Genomic DNA, 20,750 nt, shown 5'->3' with positions numbered 1-20,750 from the left:
AAATCCACCATTATGAGAAGGTAAAGATCTTTGTTCTTTTAAGTTTTGAGGATTTTGTAGAAATCCATTATATTAATTTATTGGATTATTTTGATAGTATGGTTGATATTTTTGTCTATGAGTTTTACCCTTGAATTATTGATTATTATAAATTACTTCCTTGTTAATGATTGACAACTACCAATGCTTGGTTGTGTATTCGATGCTTTAGATTAACATATAATATGTGACAGATAATTATATGTTAATCTCCAAGAAGCAATAGGTTAGATGGACTTGTGATTTATGGTAGCATTATTCTATTGACCTAAGGAAAACCATATTAAATTTTTAATTAGGCTTTTCCTATTAGAAAGTTATCCTAACATAACGCAGTTAGTTAAATGATTAGGATACTACTTATCTAATTAAATTGACTAAATTGATATTTAGGACCGTTGGTTAGTTTCTCTAATCAATTGTGCTATGCATAGCTAAGGAGTTAAAAATCATACTTTGATAATTCGATGATCAAAATTACATAGGACAATTCCATTCCTCTAAACTTGAACGTTTCGTTTGATTGCACTTCTATCTTTATTTTTCTTACACTTTATTGATTTGAATCTCAAACCACACAAAATCCTCCCATTCACGGATGACGGTAAAAAGCTAGATCACTTATTATTTTTACTGTAGGTTGACTTCTTAGAATTAAGTTTTGTTCTGTAATTTTCAAAGTAGCTAATGATATTTTTGGAGTTCTCAATTAATTTGAGTTTGAGCTCAAACTAGAAAAGTCACTTTCTATGACATTTGTAAAGAAAAAAAATTGAGAGAAGAGGAGAAACAATTGTCATAGTATGTGAAAATGCGCTTTTTTGGCAGGAAAAAACGTTGTTGGGGGTTGTCAACCCTACATACATATGCTGCTATTGGCCCCCACTCTGTCGTTGGCAAAACCTCTTATATGTTAATTGATCAAATTGAAGGAGGCCCCAGTGATGGAAACTTGGAGGAGCTTGAAATTTGTTAAAAATGAAGAATATGAGGGAAAAAATGTAGAGAAGTGAACATGTCTACATTTGTGGATTTGTATTATGAAGCCTTCAGAACTTGTTAAAAATAGAAATTTAAAAATAGACTACAAGAGGCACTACAAAAAATCGGAGGTTTGGTGACATAGAAAGAAACATAAAAAAAGGGACGTCGTAAGAAGAACCTATTTGCAATATTGTGAAGAAGCCGTCGGTAGTAAGAAGATATGGTGACGTTGCACAATAAACGTCGGCAGAGGGTGGGGCTTTCATGACGCCGATCGATGAGGCATCGTGAAAACATTTAATTTAAATAATAATATAAACTTTTCACGCAGCCATGCATGTACGCATCGTCGTTTGCCCCATAACTGCCGACGTTGCATGCAACTCGTCGTGAGAGGTCGAACCTCTACCAATGTGGGATAGGTAACATCGTGAGATGTGTTACGTTTTGACTAATTTTAATAGGATTCTCACGATGCCATAAGTGACGGCGTCGACAGTTCTTTTCGAACTGATGATGCCATAAGTGACAACGTTGTTAGTTAGGGGTTCTCCCAACGTTTTCGAGCTGCATCGGGAGATCCCCTCTCAATTTAGTTCTACATTATAGAACACAGATGCATGTGAAGAAGAAAAGAGAAAAGGAAGAAGAGAAAGAAAGAAAAGAAAGGAGAGGATCGATCGGAGTCAGCTCGCCGTCGCCATCCGTCGTCGTTTGTGCTTTCGTGTCCGTTGTTGTCGTTGACTGTCGCCACTATCCTCGTGCCGTTATCTATTTCGTTCGTCGTCTCTATCGATAAAAATAGTGTATTTTATTCTTTTTTTCGTTTCTAAAAAATATATATTAGATTGTATATATAAATTGTATATTGTATGTATAAATTGTATATTGTATACTATATAAATTTTGTATGTGTACATTATGGAATAATGTATATTGTATAAATATTGTATATGTATGTTAGGAAATGTATGTATATTGTAGAATGTATAAAATTTAGTAGATTGAATAAGTAAATATCTTTGTAATTTAAATTGTAAATTGAAATTATTAGAGTTTTTTTGTTATAATGTATATTTAATTGTTTAAGAACCAAATTCTACGTGTGAATGAAATTTTACCAATTGTAATATGTTAGAAAATGATTATTATTGAAATTGTGATAATAATGATCGAAATTGTGATAGTGATGAAATTTTTAAATGTATGGTATTGATGAAATTGAAGAATTTGAAACTTTTTATTGATGTGCTAGGGCTATTCTACAGTTATGGTAGTTTGTAGTTTATTATTTGTGAACTTGAGTTGCTTGTTAGAAGTAGGAGTGCGTTTATCTAGTTAGAATTATGGTTGCCCTTAGTGGAAGATAATTACATGTATTTATGTTATAGGTGTTCAACGATGGACAAGAGTTGGATGAGCATTAGGAATAAGTTATCGATTGAGTATAGAGAGGGAGTTTTCAAATTCTTACACGTTGTGAAATATCACGTCGATGAGTACGGAAGAACAATGTGTCAATGCAAGAGATGTATGAACTCTAATTGGAACTCATTAGAGGGTGTGGAGAGACATTTATTAATCATTGGAAATTGCCCCTCCTACACAAAATGAGTGTATCATGGAGAGCCAGTGAACTTGTATAGATGTATAGAAAGATTTGATGAAGGAAATAGTATCGACCCTTTCCATGAAGAAACAAGTAGTGATCCTTTCCATATTGAAGGAACCAATAATAATATGTTTTATGAAGATAATGAAATGTTGAGAATGTTGCATGATTATTTACAAGGTTCGATCGAACATGAAGAAGAAACAGCGGAGGAAGTAAGTTTGGAGAATGACATGTTGTTCAATAGTGGTGTAGAAAAGCAAACGACGAATATATTGAGGAGTTATTAAACCAAGCTTGTCGTGAACTATACCCCGGGTGTTCAAAATTTTCATCCCTAAACTTTTTGGTTATGTTTATGCACGTCAAGGTTTTTAACGGTTGGAGCAACAAGCGTTCGACATGTTATTAGAACTGTTAATACGTGCATTTCCAATGTGTAGTACTACTATCCTTAGTTCTTTATATGAAGCAAAACAAAAGCTACATGAGACTTGGGCTTGGGATACGATACTATTCATGCATGTAAGTACGATTATGTGTTGTATTGAAAGGAGTTCGTCGATTTGACACATTGTCCAACTAGTGGTAAGTCTTGCTACAATGCTAGTTGTATCAGAGGGAAAAAAAAATCTCGCACAAGGTATTGTGACACTTTCCATTGATTCTGAGATTACAAAGATTGTTTATATCGCAAGAGGGCTCGTTAGAAATGAGATGACATCAGGATAAACGAGTCGAAACGGACGATGTGTTGAGACATCTAGCTAATGCAGAGGGATGAAAACATTTTGATTCTGAATTTTCTGGGTTCGCTTTAGATCCACGGAACGTTCGTTTTGGGTTAGGTTCTGATGAGTTCAATCCTTTTAGGCATATGAGCACCACCTACAGTATGTGGCCTCTGGTGTTAATTCCTTACAATTTATCACTTTAGAAATGCATGAAGAAGTCCAACTTCTTCATGCCATTGCTAATACCCAGTCCAAGATCTTCTGATAGAAAAATTGATTTTTACATCCAACTATTGATCGAGAAATTGAAACAATTATAGAGTCTTGGTGTGCGTACATACGATTCTCTTACTGGTTAATTTTTTCAGTTGTACGCTACTTTGTTATAGACTATTAATGACTTTTCGGCGTATGGTAACTTATCTAGATGGAGTACGAAAGGGTATCAAGCATGTCTCATCTGCATGGAAAATAAATTGTTGTTTGGGATAAGAGTCAAAATAGCTTTCATGGGGCATCGACGTTATCTTCTTGATAATCAAGTTTGGCGTAGAAGTAAGTTATATGATGGAAGTGTAGAGTGTAGGTCTCCTCCGGTTGTTCTAAATGGACATGATATCTTGGAACAAGTAGATTCCCTTGAGTTTCCAGTGATGAGTAAACATTCATCATCGAAAGATAAAAAAAGAAAGAGACCTTTGAACTGGATGAAAAGAAGTATCTTCTTCGATCCGTCTTACTAGCCAAGTCTACATATACGTTATAAATTGGATGTAATGCATATTGAAAAGAATATTTGTGACAACTTGGTAGGTACACTGTTAAACATTGAAGGAAAAACAAAGAATACTACGACTGCTCGGTTGGACTTTCAGAATTTGAAAATAAGAAAAGATTTACACTTGATAGAAGTCGGTAACAGATTGGTGAAGCCTCATGCAACTTACACGTTGACTAACGATGAACGAGTTGCTTTTTGTAACTTTCTGAAATCAGTTAAGTTGCTCGATGAGTTTGTTTCTAATATTTCATGATGTGTGAATGAGAGAGATGAGAAAATACCAGGTTTTAAGAATCACGACTGTCACATTCTGCTTCATCGACTTCTACCTATTGATATTTGTACAAACTTATCAAAAAATGTGTACATCGTTGTTACTGAGCTTTGTAGTTTTTTTGTGACCTGTGCACAAGGACGATAAGAGTAAGTCATTTGGACCGGTTGCAAGCAGCTATCATTATCATACTTTACAAATTGGAAAGAATATTTTCACCCGCTTTTTTCAGTGTAATGGTACATCTTGTTGTTCACTTACCGTATGAAGCAAAGGTCACTGGTGTAGTTGATTACAGTTGGATGTATCCCATTGAGAGAAGCCTATGCATGCTGATGCAATACATCTGAAATAAAGCACATCCTGAAGGATCCATTACCAAAGCATATGTCATGAATGAATCAAGTATCTTCTGTTTGAGATATTTAAGTGGGATTGAAACTCAATTTTCTCGAGATGAACAAAATGATGATAACATTCCTGAGGACGAGATAGTTGGTGAGTTTGAAGTGTTTATATAGAAGGTACGACCATTAGGCGCGACAAGTTCAAGATCTCTATTATAAGAAGAGTAGCGCTAAATCCATTGGTACATCTTGAACAATATAGATGAAATTGCTGAGTACTGCAAGTACGTACTTCCAACTCTAAATACTTCACTAGCGCTTTATATTTTCTTAAGTTATAATCGTCACAAACTTACAACAATGAACTTTAGGAAACACTTGAGACTGATATATCGCGGCAAACAACGCTATCGACTTATTCAAAAAATATCAACGAGCATTTTTTGATTGGTTTAGAGATCAGATATGTATGTGGAGTATAAATCAATTTGGAATTTCCATAGGCTTATTTCACAAATGTATATAGTTGTTAACAAAATAATTTCAGGTCATCAAAACGTGTGAGAGGGACAACTTTTCGCATAATTTCTTCTCACTCGCGATGGGACCTACAGTTGACGTTCGATCCCTACACTAGATGCATCATGGGTAAGGTACAATTTCACACGATAGATTGCGATTTCCGACGCACAACACAAAATAATGGAGTCATAATAGTCGGTGAAAGCAGTACGAGTGGAAGCGACAACAATAATTTTTACGGTGTATTAGAAGAGGTTCTTTTTGTGGCATATCTGATGGGTCACCGTGTTTGGCTATTGAGGCGTAGATGGTTTGACACGGATAAAAACAACAATCATAGAACACACGTGGAATTGGGATACAAATCTATCAACACATCCCGTACATATATGTTACCTATACGTATATACATATACTCAATCTTAATCCGTGTGTACTTTTCTTTTACAACAATCGTTCATGCTGGATTTCACTGATCCAACAGTTACTCGGTTATTGAGTATCAAATGCTCAGCATGTGGAAGGAGTTTAGGAGACAGAACCACTGCCATTTCAAGAAGTTCGAGGATCCTGAATGACTACCTCACTCGACAATTTTAGGTGATTTAGTACTTTTAATGTTTTCAAATGGTACTTCATTTAATTTGTTTTTTGTATAACATTTTGATTGTTTGCATGTAGGAGCAATCGTCAATGAACATGGCTGTTAGAGTGAGACAACCCTACAACCACAACAGCGGCGCAAAGTCGTTTCTACAACGACAACATGAGCTCGTTGAACATTGGGGTCATCCGATCGATCGTGTGAAGTTATTGAAGGAAACACACGCTCCGAGTGGCCAATTTGTTTCGCAAGTGGCTGCGGATGCGCATGTAAGTTTATAAGCTCCCATTTTTCTTGTTTCATACAAGAATTAATTTACACGTTTTACTTAATTAACAAAATTTTATTTGTAGAATCAAATGTTGGAACTCCAGTCTTAGCCTACCCTAGAGGGTTCTCAACCACTTTCTGGGGACGAGATATGCGAGACCATTTTGGATAAACAATCGGGTTACTCAAAAGGTCTTGGGTATGACCCCAAACCAAAGTTTCGACACGCTGCAGGCAGTTTTTCATCTTTATTTGTTGAACGAGAGCTGGCCCATGTCAGGGAGGTTAACGAGGGGCTAAAAACTCGTCTTGAGGTAGTAGAAGAAGAGAGTAATAGGAAACACGAAGAAAGTACTTGCCTGATAGCAGCATAGGCTCGCCATATGGAGGAACATGGTCGCTATATGCAAGAACATGGTCGCTATATGCAAGAACAGACTCGCTATATGCAAGAACAGACTCGCTATATGCAAGAACAAGTTCGACAGATGGAAGAAATGAGGAAGATGATTGAAGACCTCTCTCAGGCTTCGAGAGGACCTTGATTATGTTTTTAGTTTTATGTTGTTAGGGTTTAGGGTTTTTCGTTTTCATTATGTATGTAATTTTTGAACTATGAACGCGTACTTTTGAATTATTTTTATTATAAATTTCATTTGGTATTTCATTATATTTATGTTTATTGTTTTTAGTATTTGAATGAATGTAAATCGAATTTGATTTGAATTTGCCCAAAATTAAAAAGTAAAAGAAATTAAAAAATATTACAATAAAGATTTCGTGACGCACATTATGCGTCGTAAATGGTCGTTTTGAAGCCGCATCAGCGGTTCATGTACGTTGACGTACATGACGACATCGGTAGTACCTGTTTGCGACATCGCCACTAGACGTCAGTAGTTACCCAATGTCGACGTGTTGACCATGTTGGCGAACACTGTGTCGACCGTAGCCGTTTGCTGACGCTAGCTGTTAGCGCGTCGGAAGAGCCTCTCATGACGCTTTTCTCACGACGTTCTAGTCGACTTACGTTTCTGCGTCGATGTAGCCTCTTCAGACGCATTCCAGGCTTTGGCGGGCATCTCTGCATTGACAAACTCCCTTCTTCTTGTAGTGAGATAGATGAGAATGACAAAGAATAAGGAGGGAGGAGAGAGAAGAAGGGAGAGGAGGGAGAAACATGTATCCCATCCGTAATAAAATTTAGGAAAATTTTCATAAATATAACAAATAGTTAAAATATTTACGACCCATGTAACAAAATTAAAAAGGCAATGAAGTTTGCCATATTTTTAAATATTTCAAGTTTGCCCTTTCCTTTTATTGTGTTTCTTCTCTTCCTCTTTTTTATTCCAAATTGTTATTTGGTTCAAGATCGTGCATCAAATATAAAAGATCTATTTAAATTTTATTTCAAAATGTTATTTGGTTGTTCAAGATCGTGTACTAAATATAAAAGACATTGAAAAAAATGTAGCAAAATCTAAATGATCGTGTATAAAAAATAGACGATCGTATACCAAAAAATCTTAAAAGTCGTTTAGATTTGGGTAGCAAAATCTAAATGATCGTGTACAAAAAAATAAGCGATCACGTAAAAAAAATGATAATGTACCAAAAGAATCTTGAAAAAAATTGTTTAGTCAAATCTAAACGATTCCAAAGAATCTTGAAAAAAAAAAAAGATTTGACTACCAAAATCTAAACAATTGTGTAACCAAATTAATCGATCGTGCAACCAAATTAAACGTGTACAGAGAATCTTGAAAAGAAAAATTGTTTAGATTTAGTTATTCAAATTTAAAAGATCGTATACCAAACAATAGCCAAATCTAAACGCTCGTATACCAAATATACTACGCGCGTTGTTGACAGGGCATTTATGGTATTTTCCATTATAGACCTATTGATTTTTTCCATTTTCGAAATTATTCTATACAATTTAAATATTTTGCCGTTTTGTTATATTTTTTAAAAAAATCCTAAACTTTAATTTAATTTGATAAAAAAAACTTTAATCGCAAGTAATTGATCAAATTCAAAGATGAGGGATCAGTGTTGTTTTGTAATATTTTCATAATAATAACAATAATGAAAAGAATTTTTAACAAAGGTTTCGCGGTTTCATAGAATTTTACTTTTTAAATCTTAAAATATTATTATTTAGGAAGCTTTAAACCCCTCTGACATCACTTTTTTAATATCCTACAAATGTGTGAGAATTTTACATTTGAGAGATGAACAACCGAAATATAACTTAGTTTATAAATTAATCTCCCTTATTTATTACTATGAATTTTGATTAATTATTAAACATAAACATATTTTAACCTTTCCAACCAATATTTTAATATTATATGTTACCTTTTAACTATTTAATATAAATTATGATCGTTAGTTATCAATATCCTAATTAATTTATGTTTTCGGAGAATTATTTTTGTAGGGTTAAACTTATGTTTATGTTGGTTTATGTTGATTTAATAAGATGTTCGATTTCTAATACTTGATTATCTCTAAAAAAAAATTACAATATATATATATATATATTGTAATTTTAATTCTCAAAATTTATATATATATATATATATATATATAAAAAGATTTAATTCTCAAAATCTAGATCATATCGTGTCCATCACTGATAGATTTTGTTATATTTGTAATATTTTAAAAATGTTTAAATAACATTTTGAGATGTAAGATGGTTGGAAACTCTGTACATGCTAGTCAGCTAGCTTCTTTGCGTATTCCCTCGGACCAAATATTGTGGATCCAATTCTCACATTGGTGCTGCCCATTTCGATCTGTAACAAAAACACAATAAATTATTGGACATTACTTATAAGACTTCAATTAATGCAAACAATAAAAGAAATCCATGATCCGAAGTATTTTGTTGAAGACAGAAAGTTATATGCTATTAAACAAAAAAGACAGCTTAACTCGAACATAATTTATATACACTCCCTTTAAAAAGTTAATTCTCCCATCTTGCCGTTGTTCTAAAAAATGAAACTAATGTTCTAAGTTAAAGGTTAATACTTCTGAACTTTAAAAATAAAAAAGAATCAAACAAGTGCGAGAATTTCTAGTTTTGTGTAATAGATCCCAACAATTTAAAGAAATGTAGTAGGTCTACAGACTTTTAATTAGGTTGGGTCAATTTAGTATTTTACAAGTTCATTACATTTAGCCTAAAAAAATTCATCACATTCCAATTTTATGGTTAACTAGTATATGAATTATATATCTCTACTTTTTAAAAATTAAAAACCCGAACTTCCGATTGAGAAAGAATGAAAGGAATACAATGGCATGCCAACAGAAAGATCATGATTTAGGTGATACTGACCGCCAACTCGAAATCATTAGACATTCCCATGGACAATTCACACTGCTCTTCTTCCATTTCAAGTGCCTTGCAGACCTCGGCTCTACATTTCAGTAGCGTCTAGTAAATCAGGAAAAAAATTTATGGCTTTAGTAGAATGAGTAAAAAAATCAAAAGGAGAAAACTTATGAATGTGAAGCACAGTGTAGAATGTAGATTCAGTCTATATATATTCGTCTACATTCTTAAACTTAAAAAGATTTTGAATCTAAACTTTGAAGACATTATTTAAGATCATATTCACACATTCCACTATGGTGTAAAGATAACTGACCAAATAAAATAAAATAACAAAGAAAAGTACAAATATTATAACCTTAAAGTTCTCTGGAGTGGAAGTATAATCTGGCATCCCTATTGTCATTAAGCCAGAAAACTGTAGATGTGAACAACGCAACTTCATATGCTTTGCAAGTTCGACGCATCCAGAAGGTTCAACACCAGATTTTGCTGCCAAATTTTCATATAAGTCATTTTCTAAATACCCCTTTGGTTACAGAGGAAATCCTAATGGAAATAGAGTAGTTAAGATATAAATAAAGCATAAAACAGAATATGTAACAATTCAAGCTTAAGGCTAGGAAAGCATTGAGGTTCAAGGGGTATAAGTTCAACTGAAAGAAACTCATCACATATTGAAGTTTTATAATCCTAGAAAAAGTTGTGGCTGGAACAAGACAGTAAAGATATCCAAGAAACAAGAGGCTGATCAGTGACGAATTAATTTATACTTGAAACTACCTGTTCATTAAGGATATACTAAAAATATGATTTTACATATACATATACGTATAACTTTACTCTAAGATATAAACTCCCCCCCCCCCCCCCCCCCCCCCCCCCCCCCCCCCACTTCCAAATGAGGTTTTGTTGTCTGGGAAAATGGTTATCCAACAAATTCTACTGCTTCAACTAATTATCAGAATGATCTTGCATAAATTCATCAAAGAACTGTGTAACTCACATATTTCGCCACTGGTGTTTACTTGAACTAGAACCTTCAATGGATCCCTTCCGAGGTTTGAAACTGCACGATCAAGGTGATTTGCAAGCTGCAGCAGCACAACCACATCAAGTAATCTTAGAGGTGGCAGAACACAACGCATCTTTTCTTCCTTTTTCTCTATTTTCTTTAAAATATCTGCTCCTTACTGGTAGGAAACCATAAATTTTACCAACTACATTGTTCATCCATAACATAAAGTTATTTTTTTAACCAAAAATAGGAACCATAGGCAGCTTATTGTGCTGCATGCTGATCTTTATATCACATTACAAGCCCCATTTCAAAAGGCAGCATGTACAATAATGTACAATTTGAGTATGCTTTTTTTTTTTTTTTCTTTTCATTCTATCAATGAGAAGTTGTTTCATGTTCCAAAAAAAAAAAAAAAAAAAAATTTCATAAAGAATATTACCTTTAAAAGTATAATAGAATTGGATTAAGTCTTTACCTTCTCATTATCTACACCCTGAACCATAGCCAGGTTAGGAACTCCAGCTGCAGGGAAAAAATGCCTCCTGAGAGCAATGATATAATAAGGTCTACTTCTAAATGTGATATATACATCATAAAATGATTTCGTACTGAAAATGTGAATTTTACAGTTCAATCACTGTTTTCAAAAGAATTGTCTACATTTTTAGTTGCTAGGTCAAGAGGTTAACAATATTTCGTAGAATATAAAGGCAGCAAGCAGAGAACCTTTTTGTTACGGAAGATTTATTGTTGAAACTTGAAATACAGTCCTTAAACTTCCACAATTGTCTCTAATAGATCTCCTTCTAAAGTTTTAATTTGGTATTATCAAGTCCCAAACCTAAAAAAAATTGTTATAGCCACCTAAACTTTCAATTTCATATTAAAAAGTTTCTCAAATCTCGAGACCAGTTAAATACAAAATTGGAATTCAGTGAATACTATTATGAATTTAGGAAACTATTAGACATGTTATAGAGTTTATAGCACCAATTAGACACAACTCTCAAAGTTTGGCAACCAAGATGTTCAAAACATTAGAAAGAATCAAGAAAACAACCAATCCTTAGGAAGGCAGAAATTACAAACAAGAACACTATAATAAACCAATGAAAGAATAGAACAGGGAAGGGACTGTACCAAGAAGCGATTTAACTTTGTTGCTCTGCAAATGCCCAATGAAATGCCATTCAATATCTTGAGGAAGCTGAAATCAAACCACGAGAAGAACACAAACAGACGTAAGTGGCGCGCATCCAAAGACATAAATCCAATCAAATCCCTAGAAAAAGAAAAAAGGGCACCTGAGGAGCTTTATCGATAAGCTCTTGAACATAGTTCTCGCCAAAGCAACGGTGACCGGCATCATATACTTGGCGAATGAGAGACACAGGCTTTGTCTTGGAGACGGCGACGACGCGGACCTGGTCGAAATTGCGACCAGAGCGCTCAGCCGCCTGCCGAGCTCGAAACATTACGGATCGGAGAGCTGCGACGGCTGCGCCTTCGACCAGGGGAGCAGCCATTAGAGAGGATTTTTTTGAAGGTGAAAGAGAAAAGAAGATTTGTGATTATAGTGGAATGAAGTGGTTAGCTGTTCAATCTTCTCCATGTTTTTTTTTCATGGTTTGTGGTTCGGAGAAATCTTCACCAAAAACGATCAAAAGGGTACACATTTGTATTATTTTTGAGATTTCATTTTGTTACTCAAATTTACTCATGTTTGATGTTTGATGTTTGTATACTAAATTAAGATCAATTTCAATTTGGATTGTGAAATATTTTTTTAAATGTGTTAAAAAAATAACTTGTTGGAGTTATTGAAATAATTTTCCAAAAAGATTTATAAAATTAAATAAAATCAAAATAAATACTATATGTATAATTGTATCATTAGTAAAATAAACATTCGTGTTCATTTAAATTATTTAGTTGAATCTATGAACTCAAATCATAAAATTTTCTTTTATCTATACCAAACTTAATCTTAATAAGTTGATAATCCAGTTTAAACTATATGAGTTGGGTTGGATTGATCGAACTCTTTTTAACACTTTTAGTTTTGAATTGTTAGTAGAAGTAAATTTTTTTGTTCAACATGTAGAAAGATTTGAACCAACGACTATATGAACACTAGCACCTACTATATATATATATATATATATATATATATATATATATATATATATATATATATATATATATATATATTATGCTTATTATCTTTTCTTTTCTTACAGAGATCTAGATTGTTCTTTAAGTTGAATTCTTAACTAAATTTAAAAAATGAAAACAAGTTTTTAAAAATTATTATGTTTTTAGTTTTCAAAATTTGGGTTGTTAAATATATTGACAATAAATTTAGAAGTGAAATAAGTATATCTTGTATGTTTAATTTTTCAAATATTAAAAAAAAAAAAAAAATCAAATGGTTTTCGAACACACCCTAAATAACAAAATTCCATGCATTTTAATCAAAATCAACCGACTGTATCTACACAGTGCGTAATTTATAGAAATGTATGTATCTTTACGAACATTATTATTGAGCTCTCTCTTAATTTGTTTTTGCAATATGAAATTCTCAAACCGTAGTAGCAAAAAATTAAAAAAAATAAAAAAGGCATCTATCATATTCTAGGTTTCTTTTTCTTGTGAATTTTAACATTACGAAATAACTTAAACACCAAAACAAATTATATCATCACAAAAGTCCAAAGTATATATCAAAAATACATCTCTCCCATACAAAAAAGTTGGAATTGAATATTTTTACTATTCCATTGATGTAGGTGTAGAGGGAGAGTTTCTTCTTGAAAATGGTGGTGATTGAGTTATTGTTCCACTCCCATCTTCTTCTTGTTGTTGATTAGCCTTAGGTTGATTAAGAAATTGAGACTCTAATTTCTTCATTGTAGTTCTTTCTTTGATAAACTTTCTCCAAGTATGGACTTCAAGAACCAAAGTGATTAACCCTAATGCTATAAGAATTCCAATCACTGCATATTTCCATTTCTCTTTATTCTCTGGCTTCAAGATTTTCAGTCCTTCAAATATGTTTATATATATCAATGCTAATAAAGCATATCCTAGAAAATGATGATAGATGTTCCACACTTTTCGAAATTCGTCCGTAAGTCCGGGCTTAAACTTTATTGCCAATGTCTATAAAATAAAAATGAACGTGTTAGATGTCAAAAGCAAGCAACGTTTTGTTGTATAAATGACATATTTGATTAAAAGTGATTTTGAAAGGATTGGAAAAATATTTGCACATGGCCAAAATCAATTATTCTTTTTGAATAATAAAAAAAAAATATGACAAGATTGAACAAATGAAATTTATTATAAAAAATCTGCATTAATTACACAAAAACACTTTTTTTTTTTCTTTTTTTAGTTTTTGAAAAATTAAACATATTTCCACTCCATTTCTATCATGTTTTTTTAATACTTTTACGTATAATAGTTGAATTCTAAGTCAAACTTTAAAATAAAACACAAGTTTTTAAAAGATTTTTTTTTTTTTTTTAGTTTTCAAATTATATTTTTCAAACCAATTCATTGGAAAAAAGTACATAACAATGAAGAAATTTAGAGATAGAAGGAATCGATGTTTACAGACTTTTTTTTATTTTTAAAAAAAGTTACCAAATAAGGGTTTGACCTTAGATTAAAGTTAACAGTTGTAATTACAAAATTAATAAAAAGTTGTTTTTTTGATTTCAAAATCACTTTTAAAATATGGTGTGATGTACGTACGTAAGTAAGGATGCAAAAGGGAAGAGGGAGTAACTTGTAAAGCGGCGAAAACGAAGATGAAGATGGCGAAGACATGATGAGTTAGGAAAATGTAGCGAGGTGAACTATGTGCGAGCCACAATCCAATCCCCCAACCAACCCCGCCAATGGCGAACCCAGCAAATTGGCATCCCACATGAGTATGGAACCACCAAACCTCGCTCTGAAAAGGGAATTTCCTAAAGAATCTTGCTATTATTGCTCCTATTGGTAACAATGTTCCCCATCCTATAATGTTCAATACTCCATGCACCTGCAAAATAAAATTAATAAAGAATAAGGGATGTGTTGATAGGGTATGCATCGAGTAGTCAGTTTTTTGACCAAATCACTTAAAACCTACCATGATCGGCTTAACAAATGTTCAAATTAACCTCAACTATGCAAGATTACAAAACGATCATTGACCAGTAGATTAGTTGGTTTAAGTCTTTGATTTATTTTTTAAAAATGGTGTTGGTTTGAATTCTTTTCTAACTTACAGCGATCGAACTTCTCCTTATCTCAATTCGATCGATCTTGGTCGGTCAACTCGTTTTTTTAATTTATCATGCTCAATCCCACCTGTTGGTGATTCTATATCAAAAAAAAAAAAAATAATAGATGTCGTAATTTTTATAAGATATATTTAATTTATTCATTAAATTGATTTTGAGACGGGATCACTGCCCATCTTAGTTTGGTAATTATAAAAAAGAACCCCAAAATATTTCATCTTTCACGAATAGTGTTTTAATGACTCATCCTAATGCTTCCCGGCGGAGATTGATAAGAAGACAAAAAGAAAGTTACTTTTTCAAATGAAACAACAAAGCTAATAATTTCGGTTTTGGCTTTCTTGAGAAATCCCAGCAAGGAAAATACTAAGAAAAATTAGTCCACGAAAAACTTGAGTGTTATTTCTGACAATTTCACATGTAATCTAATAAAAATCAATGGATGGAAAATTCATAAAATAAGAAAAATGAGGGAAGAAAAATGAAGAGAGTGAAGAGAAATGCATACTTGTCTAAGGTAAGCCTTGAGGTGAGCCATATCAGTACTTTTAGCCGTAAACAAATTAAGCGTCTCAACACAATCAACATTCTTTAAAGTAGCCGTATGCGCTAATGGCCTATCTTCCTCAACACCTAATCCACTTTGCCACACAATATTAAGCTTCGAAACATTATAATCCACAGCCGAAAGATTCAAACTAGCGGAAATCAAATGGTACTCCGTCGTGTTTTCATATTCGAATTTTGTACACTTTATCTCCTCCATATTCGTCGGTCGAAGCGGGCATTTAATTCGTGTCTCATAGGTCACATTATAACTCCTACAATAAGTAGACCCATTCGTAGGGTTCTTGATCCCAATCACAGCTCTCGTCCCCACCATCTCTGGCTTTTGCCCTGGATTCACTCCCCATGCCAACCACCCCCCGTCGAATTCCATCGGGGCGCCAAAGAGGACTCGAAATACGTGGTGGGATTTGTCGGATACAGGGAGGCTCCAACCGAGCTCCGCACCGAGCGTCGGGAGGCGTTGGCAATTCGAGAGATTCCGGGTATTGACGAGCTCTTGGAATTTGTCTGAACAACGGTGGGAGTTGGATGAGGTGAGGAGGGTTGAGAAGATAATGGTTAGAATGAAGAAAGGGATAGATGAATAATGATGCATTTTTCTTTTTTGGGTTTCTTGTTAGGGAAAATTTGTGTGTTTTATGTTTACGTTTGTTAATATAATATATATATTTGGGATATGTTTTATGATTTGGAATTGGAATATTAGGAAGCTTTGATACTACCCAAAGAACGCTATTCACTTTTGTTGCTTTTCATAGTGAAAGCTACCAAACACTAAAAATTCTCTCTTCATGCATGAAGCTAAAGGGGTTTATTGAACTGTCAACAAAAGGGAGATCCAAAATACTTGCTACACTATCCAAGTTTTCTCTTTTGTATTTTTGGGAGCTCTCACTCCATCACTTTCTAAAAAGAGAACAAAATAGTTATGCTATGTGTCGTGTAATGTTTGGATGCATTCTTATGAATAGTTGTTATTGTAGCATATCTCAATTCATCTATAAAGTAGAACCAACTCAAAAATATTTCTAAAAAAAATTAAAATAAGAGTTTCATTTGAGAAAATAAAGGGAAATAGATATATGTTTATATATTTTGAAACTAAGATCGAGATCTCATTATTTTCACTAATCTCTATTTAAGAATGTATATTTTGGAAAGTTGATAAAGGTAACGATTCTTTTTAACTTTACTCTGTTTGGTAGGGATAATAATTTTTATGTCTTATTCATGAGAATAGTTTAATAACCATTGTAATAGTTTACTAATTCATCATAAGAGATTCATCAACTAAATATTAATAGAAATTCAAGAAAAGTGGCACAAAGGTTACGTTTGAACTATAGGATTATTTTTGTTGGAGGTTCGGTTTCAATAATATCCTTTAAACTTAAAAATAAGAATGAAAAATATTCTTATCTTTAATTTTAGATGGAAATTTACCGTATGTATTTTGTGCTAAAAAATATCTTTAAAATTAAACTTTCTAAGTTTATAATAATACTTTTAAACATGAAAAAAAGTGTTCAAAATACACTTATTGTTTATAAATGGGCATAATCTAAAAATTTTGGTTGAAAGAGTTGTTTGCACGAAGTGGTTTGCCTGAATTAGTTGAAGGAATGTTCTTCAAAATTGGCCATTTCTAGAGGTTGTCATTAATGCTGATATTACAAGAGTTAGTAGTAGTATATTTGCCGTCGAAGTAGGTAATGTAATTGTCATCAAAGTAGATTGACAGAGTTAATCACTAAAGGTGATTGACAAAAGTCGGTAATAATCGGACACGAGACATCATTCATGATAGAAGTGAGGTAGAGGATTAGTGATTGCATTTTAGTAACTTTCAATATTAGACAAATTAGAGAGATCAATTAGCCGCTAATTAATCACTAGAGAAATATTTTTGTTGAAAATTGATTGATTTCAAATGTTTTTCTGTAAGTCATTGATTTAAAATTTGAAAAGGTTATTTTGAGTGTGATTACCAAACATCTAAATTCTTGTTTTCAAATTAACAAACAATATTAATGAGAACCAATGAGACACTTACATGCATATTACATTTAAATTTTAAAGGAATATATAAGAAAGTAGTTCACGTGTTTCATGGATTTGCTTGCTCCTATATACATACTTTGAAGATTAAACTAACAAACACTTTTTCAGCTTTTAATATTATTAGCTACTGAAAATATAATCACACCGTACCATATGATTCTCATTTAGGGCAGCTTCACACTTTCTTTTTCCCTTTATTTATTTCTCTCCTCTTTTTTTCTTTTCTTTTTTCTTTTCTTTTTTTGGCAAACCGAACAATTATTGAACAAGAAGTGCTTATGGGATGCTCGAGATTGATAAATATTTTGGAATTTCATGTCTAACTCTATGTTTGTTTTGTAAAATCATTTTTATGATTATATGAAAATGCTAACATTCTCGTTCGATAATTATTTCGTTTTTCGTTTTTTGATTTTAAAAATTAAATCTATTTTCTCTCCACTTCTTATAATGATTTATATCTTTCTCATTTAAGTATAATGATCGAGCTCTTAGTCAAATTCAAAAAACAAAAATAAGTTTTTAAAAGAAAAATTACATTATTGTTTAGCAAATTTTCATATTATATTAACATCTAGGTTTTTTTTTAAAAAATATAACAAAGTAGCAAAATATTTATACTAAATTTTGAAAATGAAAAAAAAGCTCACAAGCCCACAATGAAAATACAAAAAATACCCCGTCGACAATGCTATCAACAACGTGTAATATATTTGGTACACGATTATTTAGATTAGGCTATTATTTGGTACATGATCGTTTAGATTTGACCAATTTTTAGATAATTGTTTAATTTGGTTACACAATTGTTTAGATTTTGATCGTTTAGATTTGATTTAGGTAGTCAAATTTAAACGCATTTTTTTGTTACAAGAATCGTTTAAATTTGAGACGATCGTTTAAATTTGACTAATTTTGGTATACGATCGTTAATCTAAACAACGTTTTTTTTCAAGATCTTTTATATTTAATATATAATCTTGAAGAAAAAAAGGAAAAAGAAAAGAAAAAGAAAGAAAGATGATGAAAAGAAAAAAAAAATGAACGAAAAGAGAAGAAAGACTGAAAAAAAGGACAAGCTTAAAATACTTAAAAAGAAATGGTCAATTCATAGACATTTTTATTTTGTTATCCGAACCGTAAATATTTTACTAGTTTGTTATATTTATGAAATTTTGATTAGTATCTATACCGTTAACATTTAAAATATTGCAAATATGGAAAAATATATATGATTAAAAATACGTCCCTAAAATTTTATTTCAAAATTGCCTCTCTAATAAGTCAGGTTTGTTACCCCTTCTTCACCCTGAACCCCTTCTCGCCCGTCTCTCTCGCTCCCACATTATTCCCCATCTCCAAGTCGTCTGACCAATCACTACTGCTTTCCTTCCGATTGAATTTTAATGTAATTTCATATCACTTGATGCAATATTGTCTTATTTCATCTCCTACTCAACCATCGATAGTAAAGTCATCGACGGATTTTGTCGCCTAAATCTTGATCAAATACATTATCAAATTACACAGCTAGAATTAGTGTTATTGGAAAGTTCATGTCGAACTCAGGGAGCATGTAAATTTCTTTATCCGTGGTAATCAAGGAGGTTCATAGTTATAATTGCTAAGAAAAATAAATTTTAAAAGAAGTAAATTTGGAGAAATTCAATATCAAAAGAATCTAATCTGGATTCCCTAACTGGGGAAGCCGATTAATATCAATCGAATAGATGAGAAACATTCTAAGTCCAAATTAAATACCAATTGCATTATGATAGGGGTAAAGTTACAAAGAATAATTAGTTTTCAAGCACTTAAATAAGTATTATTCATGCAAATTCAATTATAGGTTAGATTGATCAATGTCTATAGTAAGCAAACTTAACCAATTACTTCAACAAAGTGGTAATCTAGCAATTCGCAAAAACAAAATATTAAAACATTAAAAACAAAATTGAATTAATCAACCAATCAAACATTCAAAACAAGGTATAATCTATTTATTATATTGTTAGATGCAAAGTAATTCATGTATCATAGATTAAATACATATTTTCAAATAATACTAGTGTGATTCTATCATTATTTTTTAAAAAGATATGAGATGCACCAGAACATCTCCACTAGGTGGACACCTCTATAGCACCATTTTCATTTCTGCTTCATTAATATAAAACAAGATAAAGATAGTACAGGAAGCACAAAGGAAAACAAAACAAGGGCTAGAGGAAAGCCCAATAGAGACCCAAAGTTCATACAATAAGATACTAAGAGCAATAGAGCCGTTGGAATAATCTTTAAAAAGATGTGATATGCTCGTCCAATGGCCTGTAAGAGCCTTGATATCTTCCCAAATCTCAATGAGGGATTTTTCCTACTCCTTGAAGATTCGATTATTTCTTTCAATCCAACTATTCCATAGTGTGACAGCCACCTAGTTTAAGAGGATATATTAGTTCCTCTCTTTTTGATAGAGAAGACAAATATTTTTGCACAGAGGAGCGGCCTCATGGAAGTTGTTTCTCCACTTAGATCGATAATGCTTCCAACTTTTTCCAAATTTTTCTAGCAAAAATATAGGATATGAACAGATGGTTTATGTCTTCATTGACTTCTTTACATAAAACGCACCAGCTTGGTTTTAAACACCAATTTGGGAGTCTTTTTTAGAAACGGTCTGTCGTATTTATACCTTGGTCAAGAATGGACCACATGAAAAATTTACACTTTTTTTGAGGATGCTTGTCTTAGCTTCCACAGTTTGACAAAGACAGAAGGGTCGATGTTTGCAATATTTTGATCATTTATTTGCAAAGGTTTTTTAACAGAGGCAATGGAGAAGATCCCATTTGAGTTCAATTTCCAAGGCCATCATTGTGTTCTGGGGCAAGTATGAAGATACTCAACTCACTTCATTGTTGTAATTCCAAAAATCTCAGATTTCTTCTCAAATATAAATCCCAATCAAGGGTGATAGGGTTCCACATGTCTTTGATTGTACCATTTTGTTTTGTTGAGTGGGCAAAAAGTTTGGGCCTGTATAAGTGTAGAGGGCTATTTTCATGCCTAAGCCATGCCAGAAGGAGAGAGACACCATTATTAACCTTCCATCGAATTTGGTGGGAAGAAACCAATCCACCCCCTCTATGATTGATAGCCTAAGAGCTAGAGCTTTGAGACTGTAGTACTTGCCCTTAATAGGAATCTCCCCAATGAAGGAATGTTCATATTTAGCAAAGATTATACACTTCCACAGAGAACTTTTTTCATAATGGAACTTC

At 32.5% G+C, this 20,750-nt stretch overlaps 2 protein-coding genes across 3 annotated transcripts; both read right to left on the bottom strand.

Annotated features, from left to right (window-relative positions):
- Nucleotides 1–8,771: 8,771 nt before the first annotated feature.
- On the bottom strand, nt 8,772–12,190 carry LOC103491079 (uncharacterized). Its single transcript, XM_008450903.3, has 7 exons — nt 11,845–12,190; nt 11,681–11,747; nt 11,016–11,062; nt 10,526–10,613; nt 9,878–10,011; nt 9,523–9,621; nt 8,772–8,974 (listed from the first exon to the last, which is right to left on the bottom strand). The coding sequence occupies exons 1-7, from the start codon at nt 12,064–12,066 to the stop codon at nt 8,894–8,896; spliced, it is 738 nt and encodes a 245-aa protein (XP_008449125.1). The 5' UTR covers nt 12,067–12,190; the 3' UTR covers nt 8,772–8,893.
- An 875-nt stretch (nt 12,191–13,065) lies between these two features.
- On the bottom strand, nt 13,066–16,030 carry LOC103491078 (cytochrome b561 and DOMON domain-containing protein At4g12980-like). 2 transcript variants are annotated; one of them, XM_008450902.2, is made up of 3 exons: nt 15,347–16,030; nt 14,337–14,594; nt 13,066–13,705 (listed from the first exon to the last, which is right to left on the bottom strand). In XM_008450902.2, exons 1-3 carry the CDS (start codon nt 16,001–16,003, stop codon nt 13,316–13,318), a joined length of 1,305 nt encoding a protein of 434 aa, XP_008449124.2. In that variant the 5' UTR covers nt 16,004–16,030; the 3' UTR covers nt 13,066–13,315. The 2 variants fall into 2 exon arrangements, with proteins under 2 accessions (XP_008449124.2, XP_016900588.2); XM_017045099.2 differs by having other exon boundaries at nt 13,174–13,705; nt 14,303–14,594.
- Nucleotides 16,031–20,750: the final 4,720 nt, after the last annotated feature.

The sequence above is a fragment of the Cucumis melo genome, chromosome 6 (genome assembly GCF_025177605.1).
Source record: "Cucumis melo cultivar AY chromosome 6, USDA_Cmelo_AY_1.0, whole genome shotgun sequence".
NCBI lineage: Eukaryota > Viridiplantae > Streptophyta > Magnoliopsida > Cucurbitales > Cucurbitaceae > Cucumis > Cucumis melo.
The sequence above is the reverse complement of the archived record's forward strand: the minus strand, read 5'-3'. Positions and strand labels throughout refer to the sequence as shown.